The sequence below is a fragment of the Zosterops lateralis genome, assembly GCF_965231275.1.
Source record: "Zosterops lateralis genome assembly, chromosome: 7".
Lineage (NCBI taxonomy): Eukaryota > Metazoa > Chordata > Aves > Passeriformes > Zosteropidae > Zosterops > Zosterops lateralis.
In genome coordinates this window covers 23,204,846-23,219,329 of record NC_139767.1, presented here as the reverse complement: position 1 = coordinate 23,219,329, position 14,484 = coordinate 23,204,846, and the positions used below count along the sequence as shown (strand labels likewise).

Below are 14,484 nucleotides of genomic sequence, written 5' to 3'. Positions count from 1 at the left end.
TTCAACTTGACCCAGTAAGAGGGCATTTAATAAGAGGACAGGCAGCAGACCTTAAAATTTGACATCATATCCACTAATACAGGTGGAATTCTTCCTGCAAGTCTACTTGCAAGAAGACCAGTGAATGAGCCAACATAATGACACAAATTAGCTTCCAAAGAGAGGGGACAATCTTGTGAGGTTAACAGTTTTCTCTCCCATACACAGGACTTGTTTGGTTTTTTTATTTTGTTTTTCCTAATAACTTATAGTGGAGGATGGTGCCATGAAATTTTCTCCCTCTTATTCAAAATCTCTGCTTTGTTCCTCAAAAGCTATCCTCATCTAAACTTACCAAGTGTATGCTACATGAGAATAGAATTCTGAACAGACATCAAAAGGGGAAGCATCCATTTCCTGAAATTATGTAACTTTCCCATTAAACATTCTTAAAGCCCTTTACCTTAAGTGAAGCCAAATTACAATTTTAAGATTTATTTTTTTTAATAATCATAAGACCTCCACCAGCTTTTAGAAGAAAAAGCATGTAAATTATTCTCTCTGTTGAAAGTACTATCTATAAAGAGAGGAAAAAAAGGTTTGTCTCAAGATGTGACAAAATACACCACCAATTCACAGATGTATAGCTCATTTTTAGGTTTCAGAAGCTTCACCTTGAAGCTCTACTTACAAAGTAAGCATCCACATATTGCAGCTATTTCTCTTTTTTAATTATTGTACCTGCATGACCTTTTCCCTCCATGCTAATTAAGGCTTGTACACAAGCTGTTGAAGCACCCTAGCCCAGGAGGCAGCAATTCCTGAGTGATTCCCAATCTGACAGCCTTTCTTCTCTCCTCTGTATTTGTCTGCACCTCGACTCTTTCAGCACAAAATTGGGAAGTTTACCTATTTTACATCAGTTAATTTCTGCACAGCATTTTACAATAAAAACTTCCACGTGCTGTTAATGGACAAACTTCAAAAAAGTGCAATGTTATCTCACATGCCTGCAAACCACTGTCACAGAAACTAATAATCAGCTCTACAATCAGAATTTCCATATGGTAAATAACCTACACACACTCCGCAATGCATTAAAAAAAAACCCTGAAAGTGCATACCCGAAAAAAGAGGTCAAGAGAATCCTGGATTGATCGGGAAGGAAGGAACTTCTTCCTTCGAGGAAGGTCAATGGAGAGGTCATTAAACTGTTCTCGTTTAGTGACTGTTTCACCACACCTAAAAAAGAAACATGTCTGTGCAAGTCTGATGAAAAATAAACTTGAAATTAATGAACAGTTGCATGTTTTAGGGTAAAGTGATTTCCCAGTAAACATATACTTCTTGATCATCCTATTTTTACTCATCAAAATGGAACTGTTTGATGCTCAGGACAAAGCTGGATTTTGCAATTTCTTTTTGATGCTTTAGAAGTTGAAGCATTTGTGCACAGTAAGAACGAAAATGCACAGATTGCTTTGAAGAAGCAAACAATCAGGTACATAGGAAATCAAAGTGACTGCTATAGCTGAACACATCTTCATTCAGTATTCTTAGGAGAAAAGAACTAAGCCCAGCCCAGTCTAGCAGGAGGGAAGTGCTAGAAATACTTTTAAACTCCTCTTATAAACAAAAGAGTCCCTCTAAAAAACCAAAACAAACAAAAGCTGTTAATTTTTCTAATGTTTCATTTTTCTTAGGGAAAAAAAAATCCCAAAACCCTATTACAGTAAATTTTCTTCCATAATTATTACCTGGATGCACTTTACTTTCTATTGCTCTGTGGAACTAATTAAGTATACACAAACTATTATTCCCAAATATCTGTGTTCATGGAAACTCTGTGGAATGAAACATTCCCATAGGGAAATCTGCTGCACAAGTTATACACAATGAATGCCCAAACATACTGGTTTACATTTTTTTTCTTCAAGAACACAGAGAGACAGAAGAAAATGCCATTCCCTGGAAGCCCTTAGAAAGATCAAATTAAAAACACAGCTCCTCCTTTTTTTCTTTCTTTCTTTAAGAGGTAACATCCCTTGGCTGAAACCCCCTTTTCTCTCTATTCCCATGCAATTGGTACACAAAGAGCCAAGCACAAAGGCCTTTCCATTGGACATACAATGAAGAACTAGGTGATATGAAACTGTTTGAAGGAGGCCTGCAGCAGCAGGCAGTGTGGTGTGAAGTTTACAGCACTCGTAGACAAGAGAGTATTTTTCTAAATATCTAGCTTTGGATAAAACATAATCTGGTTACAACTTGCAGATGAATTCACATGAGATGGGAACACTTCCTAGTCTTTTAAGATAAGTATAAGGAAAGCTGTCAAGCACGCTTACATTTTGCAAATGATAGAATGCTGAACCTCAAACTCTAAGTTACTGATAACGGGACATGTATAAACTTTGGTGGCTGAGAGGTCATCAGAAGCACGTCCTGGTGAGTTATCCTCATTAGGGACTGGTTCACTCTTCCAAGTTTTGTTTAACTTTTCCATGTCTTCTTTCAGCTGATCCAAACACTGGCTCAAGAACTCATGTGCATCCTAGAAACAAATGAAATGGCTTTGTATAACTTCATTCAGTATTTTTCTCAAACACACACAGACTGGGGAAATTATGTTTAGTTCACTGCATTCAGTAATACTGAGGCAGTTCTGCTCTAACAATCACTGCCAATCACTAACCAAAAGTCACTGTCAAACACAGCTGAAACTTCACAGGTGTTCAAAGCAGTTCAAAACACTGAACAAATTGCACATAACTGTTTCCAGACAATTATACTTACATTCTGCATGTACCCAGAAAATCTCTCTGCAGTAGCTGAAATGGCACTTTTCACCTTCTTGAGCAGCTCTTTCTTAACCTCAGGGCTACAGACATCCTTTTTAGCAAGCAGATGGGCAAAACGTCTGCAGAAGTCAAGGCAATGAAACACTGGTTGGTTTTCCAGGACTTTAGAGAAACATAACAGAACTTATGATACCTTATTTTAAGAGTTCCTAAAAGCTTCTCTCCTGTGATTAGTTCAGGAGTTTTGTATGAAAATATCCCACATATAATTAACCTTTTCCATTTCAAGTGTTTCAAGTATTTCAAGATCACATTTGAGGCGACCATCAAACAGCACTCAAATGATCAAAGAAAATCAATCCACAATCTTTTAAGGTAAAAAGAAAAGCCCTATAAAGCTCTAAAAACTTATTCCTGGTCTTTTACAATGAGAAAAAAAACCTCATAATGCTTTTTGAAAATATTTGTACTGATATGAGATATGATATCACACAGTACCAAAATAAGCAGCACATAATGACTAAATTCGACTTCAATGGTCAGAATGGTTTCTATTTACGTTTTATTTTTAAACTGCCAATCGTTTTCAAGTCTTACTTTTTTCAGCAGTAAAAACATAACAGAGAAAAAAACTGAAGCAAAAAGCGCCATGAGGAGTTCTTTGGTTGAAGCTAGTGCTTCTGTTAGCTTTGCTACAAAACTTTTGAAATTAACTTTACCTGTTAATGGTAAAGGCCTCTCAGCTACTGTGATTTAGTTATCTTTTACAACTGCTTTACAGTTTCACAGGATATACACACCAAATATATTCCAAGCACAAGTTTCGGTCATGCTACATACATAGGAAGGTGATAGGAAGATGTCACATTCCATGCCACCAAAAACCCCCAACCCAAAGACAGGAAAAACCTGTACAACCCCCTTGCATCCCAAACCCAACAACTAACACTCAGTTACCCCAAGAATCTGATCTGTTTGCTGCAGCTTGACAAGTCTCTGCTACTCTGCCAAACTCCAAGAACAGCGTGTGCTGTCCTGGCCCTCTAGAGCTGCTCAGTGAAGCAGGTTAGGAAACCACAGCACAGTTGATAAGCAATCACTGATCAACCAGAAAAACAGTCACCAGCTTAGATGATATAGCCAAACCAAGAGAAGACAAAGTAGATGCTTTGAGTATCAACTCTGACTTGTACAGGATCACACACTGCCCATTAGGTATATGGAGCACAACCTTCAGAGGTCTTTCTACAAAAATTAGAGAAAGGACATTTCAAGAGGCACATGGAACAACCTCTGATCCCAAAAAGTGCAGAAAGAGTTCAAGATGACACACCAAAAATAGAAAAATTACCTCAAAAGATATAAAAAATGATTAAACAGAAACACAAATGGTTCTGATAATCCTCAATCTTATTTAGTGACAGAAAAGAAATGAGGTGCCCAAGAGAAAATATAATAAAAATCCCAAATTTGGCTGAATTTAGAGAAAGATTAACTATGCAAAACTTGAACACTTTCCACAGCTACTAAAGAAAAGACATAAGCCCCCACATGTCAGGTTAAGTTAATGATCAGCTTAAACTCTATCTGGCAAAGTTTTTAGAAGAAATTTTACTGCATCTAACTTATTTTGCAATTTCTTACATTTTCTTCTGAAGCATTTAGCTTTGCCACTAGAAATACAGTAAAAGAATGCCTGTAACTCAGTATTATAAGTTTTAAGAACTGATTTCCTATTTCAAAAGTAAAGCTCCAAAATACAGAGAGCTCTAGGATTTCTTTTATTATCTACATAGGCAAATGACCCTCTACAAAGATGCTTCAGTATTACCAAACCAGTTTCTCAGTAATGAAGGAGAAAACAGTTTTCACAGAAAGTGAATTTTACCTGATAAGTGCATTGAGTGGAATTTTTTTCCATGGGATACCCTGTTTGAGTAAATCATTAGCAAAAGACTGAATGGAAAACAAGGACTGTAGAATGGCATTCATATAGCAGGTGTTTCCCAAGTTTGAAAACCTGAAAAAAAAAATGAAATTTGAATACTTTGTGTCTATAAGCACAGCACTACTAACACATAGGATATTCACCCTGCCACTCCCCACAGTTTCTTACTGGAGTTGTTCCCCAGCCCTTCAGCCTAAACTGAAAACTCATGGGAGGCAGCATTTATCAGGAAAGCACCCATGAGTTTCTACAATCAAACTTTAAAAATTGCATATATATATATGTAGATATATATAAATATGTTAAAAAATTATATATATATCTCTTAAAAAAAATCATAATTAAAGGAACATGTGAATTACCTGAAATTATTATGTCTCTGAAACTCCCAGGATGTGAATTCAAGAATATATATCCTCTAAACTAAGAAAAGTTTTCCCTGCCCCAGTGTTCATTAATTTCAGGATTATTTTTTAAATTAAATAATTATAACAAGAATGTGCATGTTCTGATGATCAAAGCATGCATGCTAGATAAAGAAAATTAAATTTACCCTTGCAACTGTTGTTGAGGATGGGTGGAAAGGGGCACTCGGGGTTTGTTCCATCCTGTGTAATCCTGATTAGATCTCATTTTTTTAACAGAAAGAGGGGCAGGCTGAGAAAGGAATCCCAGGCTTCTTTTGGCTGAAGGGGTCTGGCTGGATACACTAGACCTAGAAACATAAAAGCATAAGAAGGGTAAGATTTGTAATGCTCTGCCTTAAAGAGCTATAGTCCATAACACTGGAATTGCAGCACTACAGAAGTAAAGGACTGGTAAAGCCATAAAAGATAACTGGAATGTATCAGAGTGAGAAAGAGTTGTGACAGAGAACACTTCTTTCCAGAAGTGTTAAATTCTTAGCTTGGTTAAACTTCCTTATATCCACTGGTGTGCATGCAGTATAACCAAGTCTTTGGTCTTACAAACATTTAATAACTCTCCACACTGTATGAAGAGAGGAAGAATGATCACATAGCATGAGATCACTGCTCCCAAGATATGCTAAAATTCACATCTGGGCCAGACTCTTCATTTTCAGTCTCTTGTTCTTGTAACCTAATCACTGTGGACCTCAATTCCTAACCTTTAAACATGGACAATGCTTCTTTTCTCCCTTGATCTTGTATCTCATCTATCTAGGGCAGAGACCATGAGTCTGACTGCACAGCACTCAACAAAGAAGAATCCCAAGCTCAGCAGGATTTAGTATTTCCTAAATACTGCTATTAAAATATAAAATTGCATGCCATTTATCTGCTTGGGAAAAATGAAGCAAGGGTTCAGACTTAACTTCCAGAGTTCATAAAGAATTTGAGTCATCTAGAGTCACCCACAACAACTGTAACAGACTTGAGTGATTTTACAGTCTCTTTCAACTGCAAGCAGTAACTAGAGTTTGTAGATGTAGACAGGGCAGTTGAAGACACACTGAAGAAGTGGATTATGCTCCTGAAGAAAAAAAACAAAACGAAACAAAAAAAACCCCCAACAAACCCCACCATGTTCTGCATCAAAGCACCATGTGATCAACCCACAGGAAACTGAAGAGCTTAATTCCTATGAAAGAACTGCTATTTACAGTTCACTCTAGTGAATCAGCCCTACCTGTCCAGGGTGGAACTGCCAGTGGAGTACTCTTTTGAAGAGGACCGACTACCATAAAACGATGACGACTGTAGTGGTAAAACACCTTTAAAAGAGAAGGAAAGGCAGGACATTTTGTTCCAGGTTACACAGCTATTTTTACAATAAACAACTTGTTTGAAAGTAGTTAGTCAAAATGTTTAAAAAACCTTAAATATTGGTTTCTAGAATTGGTTGAGAGACTACAAATACATATGCTTAGAAGTACTAATGTGAATATTAATGATATGTAAGTAAAGGTGTGATGGAGTTTAAGGTATTCAATTCAGTCTCCATCAAACTCAAAGTGCAATATGAAATATTAAAAAGTCATTATCTTAACTATGTGAAAGTTAATAAATCTCTACCTCTTGTTCAGAGAGACAAGACACATGTACAGAAAACTCCTGATTTCCAATGCAGTGCTCTCAAAATTCAAGGTAAATATGCAGAAGTGAAAACAGCTTCTCTTCCCACTCCAAATTCCGCAGTAAATTACTATATACTTGGGGCAAAATAGGATTGTTTCATGGCTATGATATCGCTGTGACAGATCCTGAGATTCTAATGCCTCAGATGGTGCCACATCAAAAAAAATGCTCTCAAGAGTCAAAAAGCCACCTATTACAGTGAATCACAGCGTAATTTAGTTTGAATAATGAATAACCGTTTCCTTCTTTTCCAGCTTGAAGTTGTTTGAGCCATGTGACCTTCAGAAATGCAGATATATGAAAGAAGTTTGCAATACTGCTACCAGAACTTGCAGGGATACACAGACTCTAATTTTGACTCTGAAGACAAAACCAGATTTCCATTCAGAGGTAAATATTCACCTTACTGGCTGCTCCAGCAACAATTTGCACCATCAGAGATACACTAAAAAAAGAATGCATCCACCAACATTCTTCCATAAAAACAAGATCTTGAATTCATTCCTCTTTACGAGGAAAGAAGGTAAGTATTTATTCATAAAACTGGAGAACAGTGCTGCTTATTAACTTATCTACATATTGTCAGTATTTCTGTATTGTCTTGTGCCACAGCAGGATCCAACAGAACTTTGGTACAAACAGGACAAAAGTCCTGGCCCCAGTGAGCTCCCCCTGTAAGTTCTAGGGAAGGGATAAGGAAGTAAAATCAAACAGTACACATTTTAATCACAAAAACAAGCTACAGTTCTAATAGGCATTAAGAGCAAAGGAAAGTTTTAAAAATAAATAAGAAAGCAAGCAAAAAGGAATTTACAGAAATTCCCTCCCAAGGGAAAGAGCAGTGTGGAACAGTTTGAAGCTGCCTGTTGGAATTTTCAAGCAAGCTGGCTCATGGGCTGGCATCAGCACTTAAGGATAAAGGTCAAGGCCACACTAGAGCAGGACAGGCTTTGAAAATGAAGGCAGGTTATTTGCATCTCATGTATAGCTCTAGAGGAAGCAACAAGTTAATGGCATAGCAGATTAGGAAAAAACATCTCTGCAGCAACTTGCTGAACTAGTACCAAAGGGGTAAAACCATACTGGTCAAGGTTAAGTATCATTTGGCTTTACATTCCTTTTTTTACCTGATGTCCTATTCTCCTCAGCCTGCTTCAGGTTCAACTGTTTCTCTCTGCTACTATTCAAGTACTTCCATGCTGGATCACTCAAGGCTTTATTATTCCTACAGAGAGAAGAGTGGAAGGCAGTGCAGTTATGGAAGATACAGGATATTCCTGTTCAGTATTTACAACTTGTTTTAAAGCATTTCTCTCCTATGACCTTTAATACTTGAGCATGAACAGCAGAGCTTCACCTCACTCATAAAGGTTTAACCAATCCATTCAAACAAGCCCTCTTACAATGAAATCTGACTTCAAACACATGGAGCTGCTTCTTCAAATGGCAATTCCCCTTTATCAGTTTTGTTTTGAAAAGGGACAAAGCATATATAGTCCACAAGCAGTTCTGAGTGACAGAATTGACAAAAGATCGATGACACAAACTTTGCATGTGCCACTTCATGCAAATCAGCTGCTGGAGTAGTTTGTATTTCCTTTATTAACCCTGGACACATACATCATTTCAAGCACTCAATGTATTCTCAAACTTGCTGGCCTGGTCCATGCAGCTGAGAATATTCTTAATATACCTTTCTATGTACCTTTACAAATGAACAAGGAATTTAAAATCAGAAACAACTGTTACTTACGTTGAAGAATCATTCTCTTTGGGATAATCTTCACTCATTTCTGAACCAGGGGGTTGTGTTCTTTTCCTCTTTTCACTGATGATACAAAAATTTGTGGTCATTCTTTCTGAAAAGTTAGTAAATGATCCTCTTTCAAGTGAACATAATTCCTCAATGCTTTCCATGCATTTTGGACCTATCTTCTGCCATCTTCACATTTATAGCATAAAAAGAAGCATTTGGTCTACCCAACTCTAAAGCTGTACTTAAAGCTCTAGTGCCAATACCAGTCAGAGGCTATAAAAGCATGCATTAACATCCTGTTAAAAGTAACAGCAAAACTAGAGGAAGATTTATATCCCTTTGTTATGTCTCAGTGCACTGAGTTCCACCTGCAGCTCTATAAAGAGCTGAATTTTAAAAGTATCATAGGAAGAAGAAAACCCTCATACCGATTCTCCAACAAGCCCGTCCTGTGAGGGACTGATGATGCAGGAGATGTTGAAATGTTCACCCTGTTGTTTGGTGTCCCAGCTCCAGCAGAATTCTTAATAGAGCCTCTGGCTGGGGTACCCAGCACCTTGCGAAATGTATTTTCCTCTTTACTCTCCACAGCCACTCTTTTGGGAGGAGTCTGTGAAGCCCAAGTGGAGGGGGTTAAGGAAAAAACCCAAGAGTGAAAAAACAGGAACATCTTTAGTCTAATCTGTGATTTCCACCATTTTTATTTGCTACAATGTAGCATCCATAAATGGAGAGATGCTACTTGTAACAGAATTAGAGAGTTTAAACACTGAAGACATAGGTAAAATTTGGACGGAGTCATAGAAGTAGAAAACAAGAAACTACTGCAGTAACCACTTCCCTTCTCATTTTCCAATGAGAAAGCAGTTGAACTTAAGTTTTTAAAATCTTCTTTACGAGCTTTGACATTAAAAAACCCAAGGCATGATTCCTAACTATCCCCAGATCAATCCTGGGTGGTATTACATTAAAAATATTAAAAAGCTGTACTAAACCCCATATAATTAAAACAGTGCCATGACTGCCTTGGGCCAAACAAGCCCTACATGTGATACAACAGAAAGAGGTAATAATTGGTTGACTAAGGAATGTTGGTCAATTTTAGACTTGAGAACTGAACATGTCTAATCTCACCCCTGTACACACAGCCTCAAGTTTTTACAGTGAGATTGCCTTTAAGTAAAATGTAGAATTTGTTTTGGGACAATGTCAGAAATAGTCTCCCTCAGGGCAGTAATACAAGTATATTCAGAGAGATAACATAGTAAATTAAAGCCAGTAGAGACATCATGAAATCTGGGGAGAAAAAGAACAAAAATATTTTGAAGGAAAACAACTTCTGGGAAAAATTCTGTGAAATTGACGCAAAAATGTGAGTAAAATGCCACAAATTCAGAAACTTTATTCTGACACAGACCTGGATCAGCTGCTTTTGAATGTACACATTTGGCTCAAGTCTGCTGAACTCATTAAGAACTATGCTGACTAACACATGGTCACACACATGTAAAAGTGTTCAGAATAAAACAAAGAGAGATTCAAAACTATGTGAGAAGCAAGTCTCAGTTATGTACTTTCCTTCTATTTCCACTTCTTCTCTGCCTAAAAGCTCATATGTGAAGAACACAGTCTGACTTCCATAGCCAGACACTGACCTTTTCTACTCATACAGATGTCTCCTCACAAGCAAGATACAGCATTGCCAACCACCCCATGCACATTTATTCCAAGCTCTCTAGATTACAAACACTTTGGATATAAAGTATTTACAAGGGCTATGACAACATACAGTAAGAGAATGAGAGGAATAGAATAAAATTAGAGAGGAAAAATTTGAACAATTTAACAAACCTGATTCTCTATGTAAGAGAATTGCCTGTTAGCTTCCTTCTGAGTGGCCCTGCTGCCCAGCACACCTCCAAAGCTGCCAGATCCTTGTGAGGGTTTCCCACCTGACAGAAAAAGTACACAATATTTGATTTGACTGTCATTTAACTGACTGGGATTTTTATTTGCAAAATGTTTAGCTGGAGTTGATTTTGGAAAGGGCATGCTAGATTTCTTGCCAACAGACTACAATATTCTGAATGCACAGACATTTAAAATGCATGTGTTTATGGATATCCCTCATACTGGTTATTTAGCCACTTGACAGCAAGCCTGCTATCCTTAAAAAGAATAAAATTAAGTAAGTAAAATAAAAAACTAAGAGACTGTGCACGGGTGATTAACAGACAATCTTTCAAATACCAACACACAATGTAAACAAATCCTGTATGTTAATCTCTGGTTATTGTTCAGCATGAGAAAGGTATAAAACAAAAATGGGGCTTGAGGCTAGAAAGGATTTACAGAAGTGCAAAGAAAGCCAGGAACACAAGGAAAACAAAATATGTTGAAGATGTGTGCTGGTTTTGGCTAGAGCAGAATTAATTTTCTTCCCAGTAGCAACACTAGGACTATGTTTTGGATTTGTGCTGGAAATACTGCTGATAACAGACATGTTATAGTTACTGCTGAGCTCTGCTCACAGAGAGTCAAGGCCTTTTTTGCTGCTCACATCTCCCGAGAAAGCAGGGGGTGCACAGAAAGCCAGGAGGGGACACAGAGAGGACAGCTGACCCCAACTGACCACAGGGATAGCCCACACCATGCAGCATCATGCTCAGTGTATAAAGCTGGAGAAGAAGTAAGGGAGGCACAGTGATGCTGTTTCTCTCCTCAAGTCACTATTACATGTGATAGAGTCCTGCTTTTTTGGAGATGGCTGAACACCTGCCTGCCCACAGGGAGGGGTGAATGAATCCCTCATTTGCTTTGCTTGTGTGCACAGCTCTTGCTTTACTTCCTAAACTGTCTCTGTCTCTACCCACAAGTTTCCTCATTTTCACTTTCCTTTCACTTTCCCAGCTCCACTGGGAAGAGTGAGTGAGCAGATGCTTGGGGGTTAGCTGTTGTTTGATACGTTTAAACCACAATAAGATGGGAAAAAGAAAACACAACGCCTCTCCATAATGTTATAACATGATTTACAACAAGTGCACTTACCAGTATGAACCCTGTCTTGATGGACTGCATCCAAATACATCCGCATTTCATTTGCATCTTTAAATGGCACCTTATCAATTGTCAGAAAGCTGGTATCCTTTAGTGTCAGCATCAGGCAGCACAGTTTTCTGCCATTTGGTCGTAAGGTCACAGTTTTAATGTTATGGCTTAACTGGAAACAAGAAAGTGACTATAAGCATTAATCCAATTTTAAAAGGCCAAATTCAAACAAAATATTTCAAATAGACAGGATAAGAGAAACTCACACCAAAATACTTCTCCTGGGTCCACTTCAAGGAAACATTAAACCTCATAGAATTAATACAATCTGTGACCTTGGCATCTGACAGAACTGTAAGGACAGCATCACTATTGCTCAACAGTCTCTAGAGTCCTGGATAAGCTTTCTGAAACTTGCTTTCCTACTGAATGTGACATTTGTAAATGTAAAGGAAAAACAACTTTATGAAGTCCCATTTAGTGAAAACTTCCACATAAAGTGTGAAATACAATTTAAGATGGGAAAGTTTCAAGTATTAAACACAAATGTCTCACTTCGCAATTTGCTCCCAGAGAAGAAAGATTTGAAATGGCTTAAAAAATCTGCTGAGGGAGTAAATCAGTAAGAAACATGCTTAGTCTGTATGTAACATTGTAATAATTAAGTGGTTCAAAACTTTCAGGGTTATGGCTGAGCACAAGAAAAATTTTAAGAAGACTTTGTGCTCCCCAGTGATGCCCCTGCTACTTTATAATAACCTTACTTGTTAATTTATGCCAAATCACCTACAAAAACTGGCTGTTGGGTAAAGGTTCTACTACTCATGCAGGTTGAGGGTAGCTCAAAAAGACTGAGATAGTAAAAGACATTCCATGTCCACCAACAAGATTTCTTTTTATTCATTATGATCTCTAGCTTCTTGGAAAACCAACCTAGACACTTGTAAGAGGGGCTGGAAAATCACCTTGACCAGAAACCTAAGGTTTATTTTAATGGGAACATTATACTTCTGAAACACTTTGTGCTCAATCCTGATATTCTGGGTTTGAGGTTTTTTTGTGGGTTGTTGGGATTTTTTTAAAATATATGCTAAAATATATATTCACAGACCTAAGAATTGAGTAATAGACTCCAAACTTTTCATATTGTCTTAAAACACTGAGCCCAGTGCAAAGGGATTACAATAACTTCACCATCTCAGTGCAAAATAACCCATTTGAACTCAAAATGCTGTCAGAAGACTCTTCATGCACCTGTTACAACCCAGTCAGTGCCAAAAAGTTTTAGCAGGTGTGGGGAAACAAAGTAATTCTCTTAATACTATCTAGGACAACTTAGTGAAAACTCTGAAACATCTCTAAAATATCATCTGACAGAAGAAATTTAACGACACACCAGTCACTGTAGAAAGAAATGTAATGCTGGATCCATCCAAACCTTCCACTACAGAAAAGTAAAAACAGGCAAGAAATCACTCACAGTCCTCTCAGAGCAGCTTGTCAAAAAAAACCCAGGGAATGCTACTTCTAAGGCAAGATCATCAGAAATTTGTCACACCTGAAGTGGCATGCCAACAGCCTGGGGCTGTCTCACACAAACTACCCTCCAGCACAAGCCTCCTCCTCTTCCTTTGCTGCAGTCCCAGCTGCATGGTGGTTTATCACCCCCTCCACTAGATCCTGCACTCAGTTCTTTCCCCAAATTTCTGTGAAAACCCTCCACAGAGCTCACAAAGAGATCGGTCAGGTGCCAGAGACAGCAGAGGTGAGAGGCTGGGAACAAAACCTGCCCCTTTAGGCCATGGTTAGCTGTTCTGTAGGCTCATCCTCCCTGTGGATCCTCCCTTTGAGCTGCTGTCACACCACATCACTCATCCAAGCAGAAGGGAGTGTGTGAGAACAAGCACAGGGAAGGCACGAGGGGAAGACAAGACTGCTCTCCTCAGGAGCAACATGGTCCAACAGTGGATTAAACCAAACCTGAAGCCACAGTAACAAACCTGAGAAGGCAGAGACTCTTTTCAAGCCTGCAATAATACAGGTGGGAACAATCCACAGCTAATGATTTCCTCACCAACTGCCAGATTCTTTGCTGAGACTTCAGCACACTAAGGCAGCAAAAACCTAACCTTTCAAAAAGAAATGAGCTTTTTTAATAGCTGCACACAGAAATAAGTAACTCAGAGAACAGACTGGTGAACATTACTGATGAAAAACAACAGCAGCATGAAAAAACAGAAGCCAACATCTAGATCCCTTTAGGCTGTTACAAAGTTGCTAAATAAGATAGGAATTTTTTTTTTCTTCCAACTGCTGTTGTATATTTAGGTACTTTTAAAACAGGTATGTATTTCTTACAGAAAAAGCACTCTGCTTTTGATTTGGGGCATTCTGCACAAAATCTAGGAAGACTGACCTGAAAACAACTACAGAATGAGAAAAATTTTGGCTGAGTATTTCAAGAGAATCTTTAACAACGCTCCGCACCTGCATTTAAAACCTAAACCTGTAACAACTAACGTTCAGCAAACTCTTGCAAAAGGCTACAGGTCTGTTAACACCATTACATTTCAGCTGAGGAAACAGCTGGTATAAAGTCAGGTGCCAGGATGCCAGGAAGTCAGGATCTTCTCTCCTCTAGAGAACACAAATGTGCCAGTAACAGAAAGGTCACAGGTTCCAAAAATCCAAAATGTGAGCCACGATGCTTTATACTTCTGTAACTTTTCTCTGTTTTTTTTGGTTCTTCCCATTCAATGGTATCTCAATGCCAAACTTGGTAGATCCTTTAACAATACGTGTAAATAATTTACTGGAGAATAATACAAAGGGATTAGTGTTCAGCAAATGAGG

The 14,484-nt window shown here is 38.1% G+C and overlaps 1 protein-coding gene across 1 annotated transcript in view; it reads right to left on the bottom strand.

Annotated features, from left to right (window-relative positions):
* Positions 1-14,484, bottom strand: part of USP37 (ubiquitin specific peptidase 37) — a 35,163-nt gene that overhangs the window by 19,498 nt on the left and 1,181 nt on the right. The window contains exons 3-13 of the mRNA XM_083864758.1: positions 11,632-11,803; positions 10,435-10,535; positions 9,012-9,193; positions 8,581-8,655; positions 7,955-8,052; positions 6,379-6,463; positions 5,282-5,443; positions 4,669-4,800; positions 2,776-2,899; positions 2,328-2,533; positions 1,104-1,221 (exon numbers count right to left, since the gene is read on the bottom strand). Coding sequence (XP_083720884.1) covers positions 1,104-1,221; positions 2,328-2,533; positions 2,776-2,899; positions 4,669-4,800; positions 5,282-5,443; positions 6,379-6,463; positions 7,955-8,052; positions 8,581-8,655; positions 9,012-9,193; positions 10,435-10,535; positions 11,632-11,803 — 1,455 coding nt within the window. The remainder of the gene's footprint in view (positions 1-1,103; positions 1,222-2,327; positions 2,534-2,775; positions 2,900-4,668; positions 4,801-5,281; positions 5,444-6,378; positions 6,464-7,954; positions 8,053-8,580; positions 8,656-9,011; positions 9,194-10,434; positions 10,536-11,631; positions 11,804-14,484) is intronic.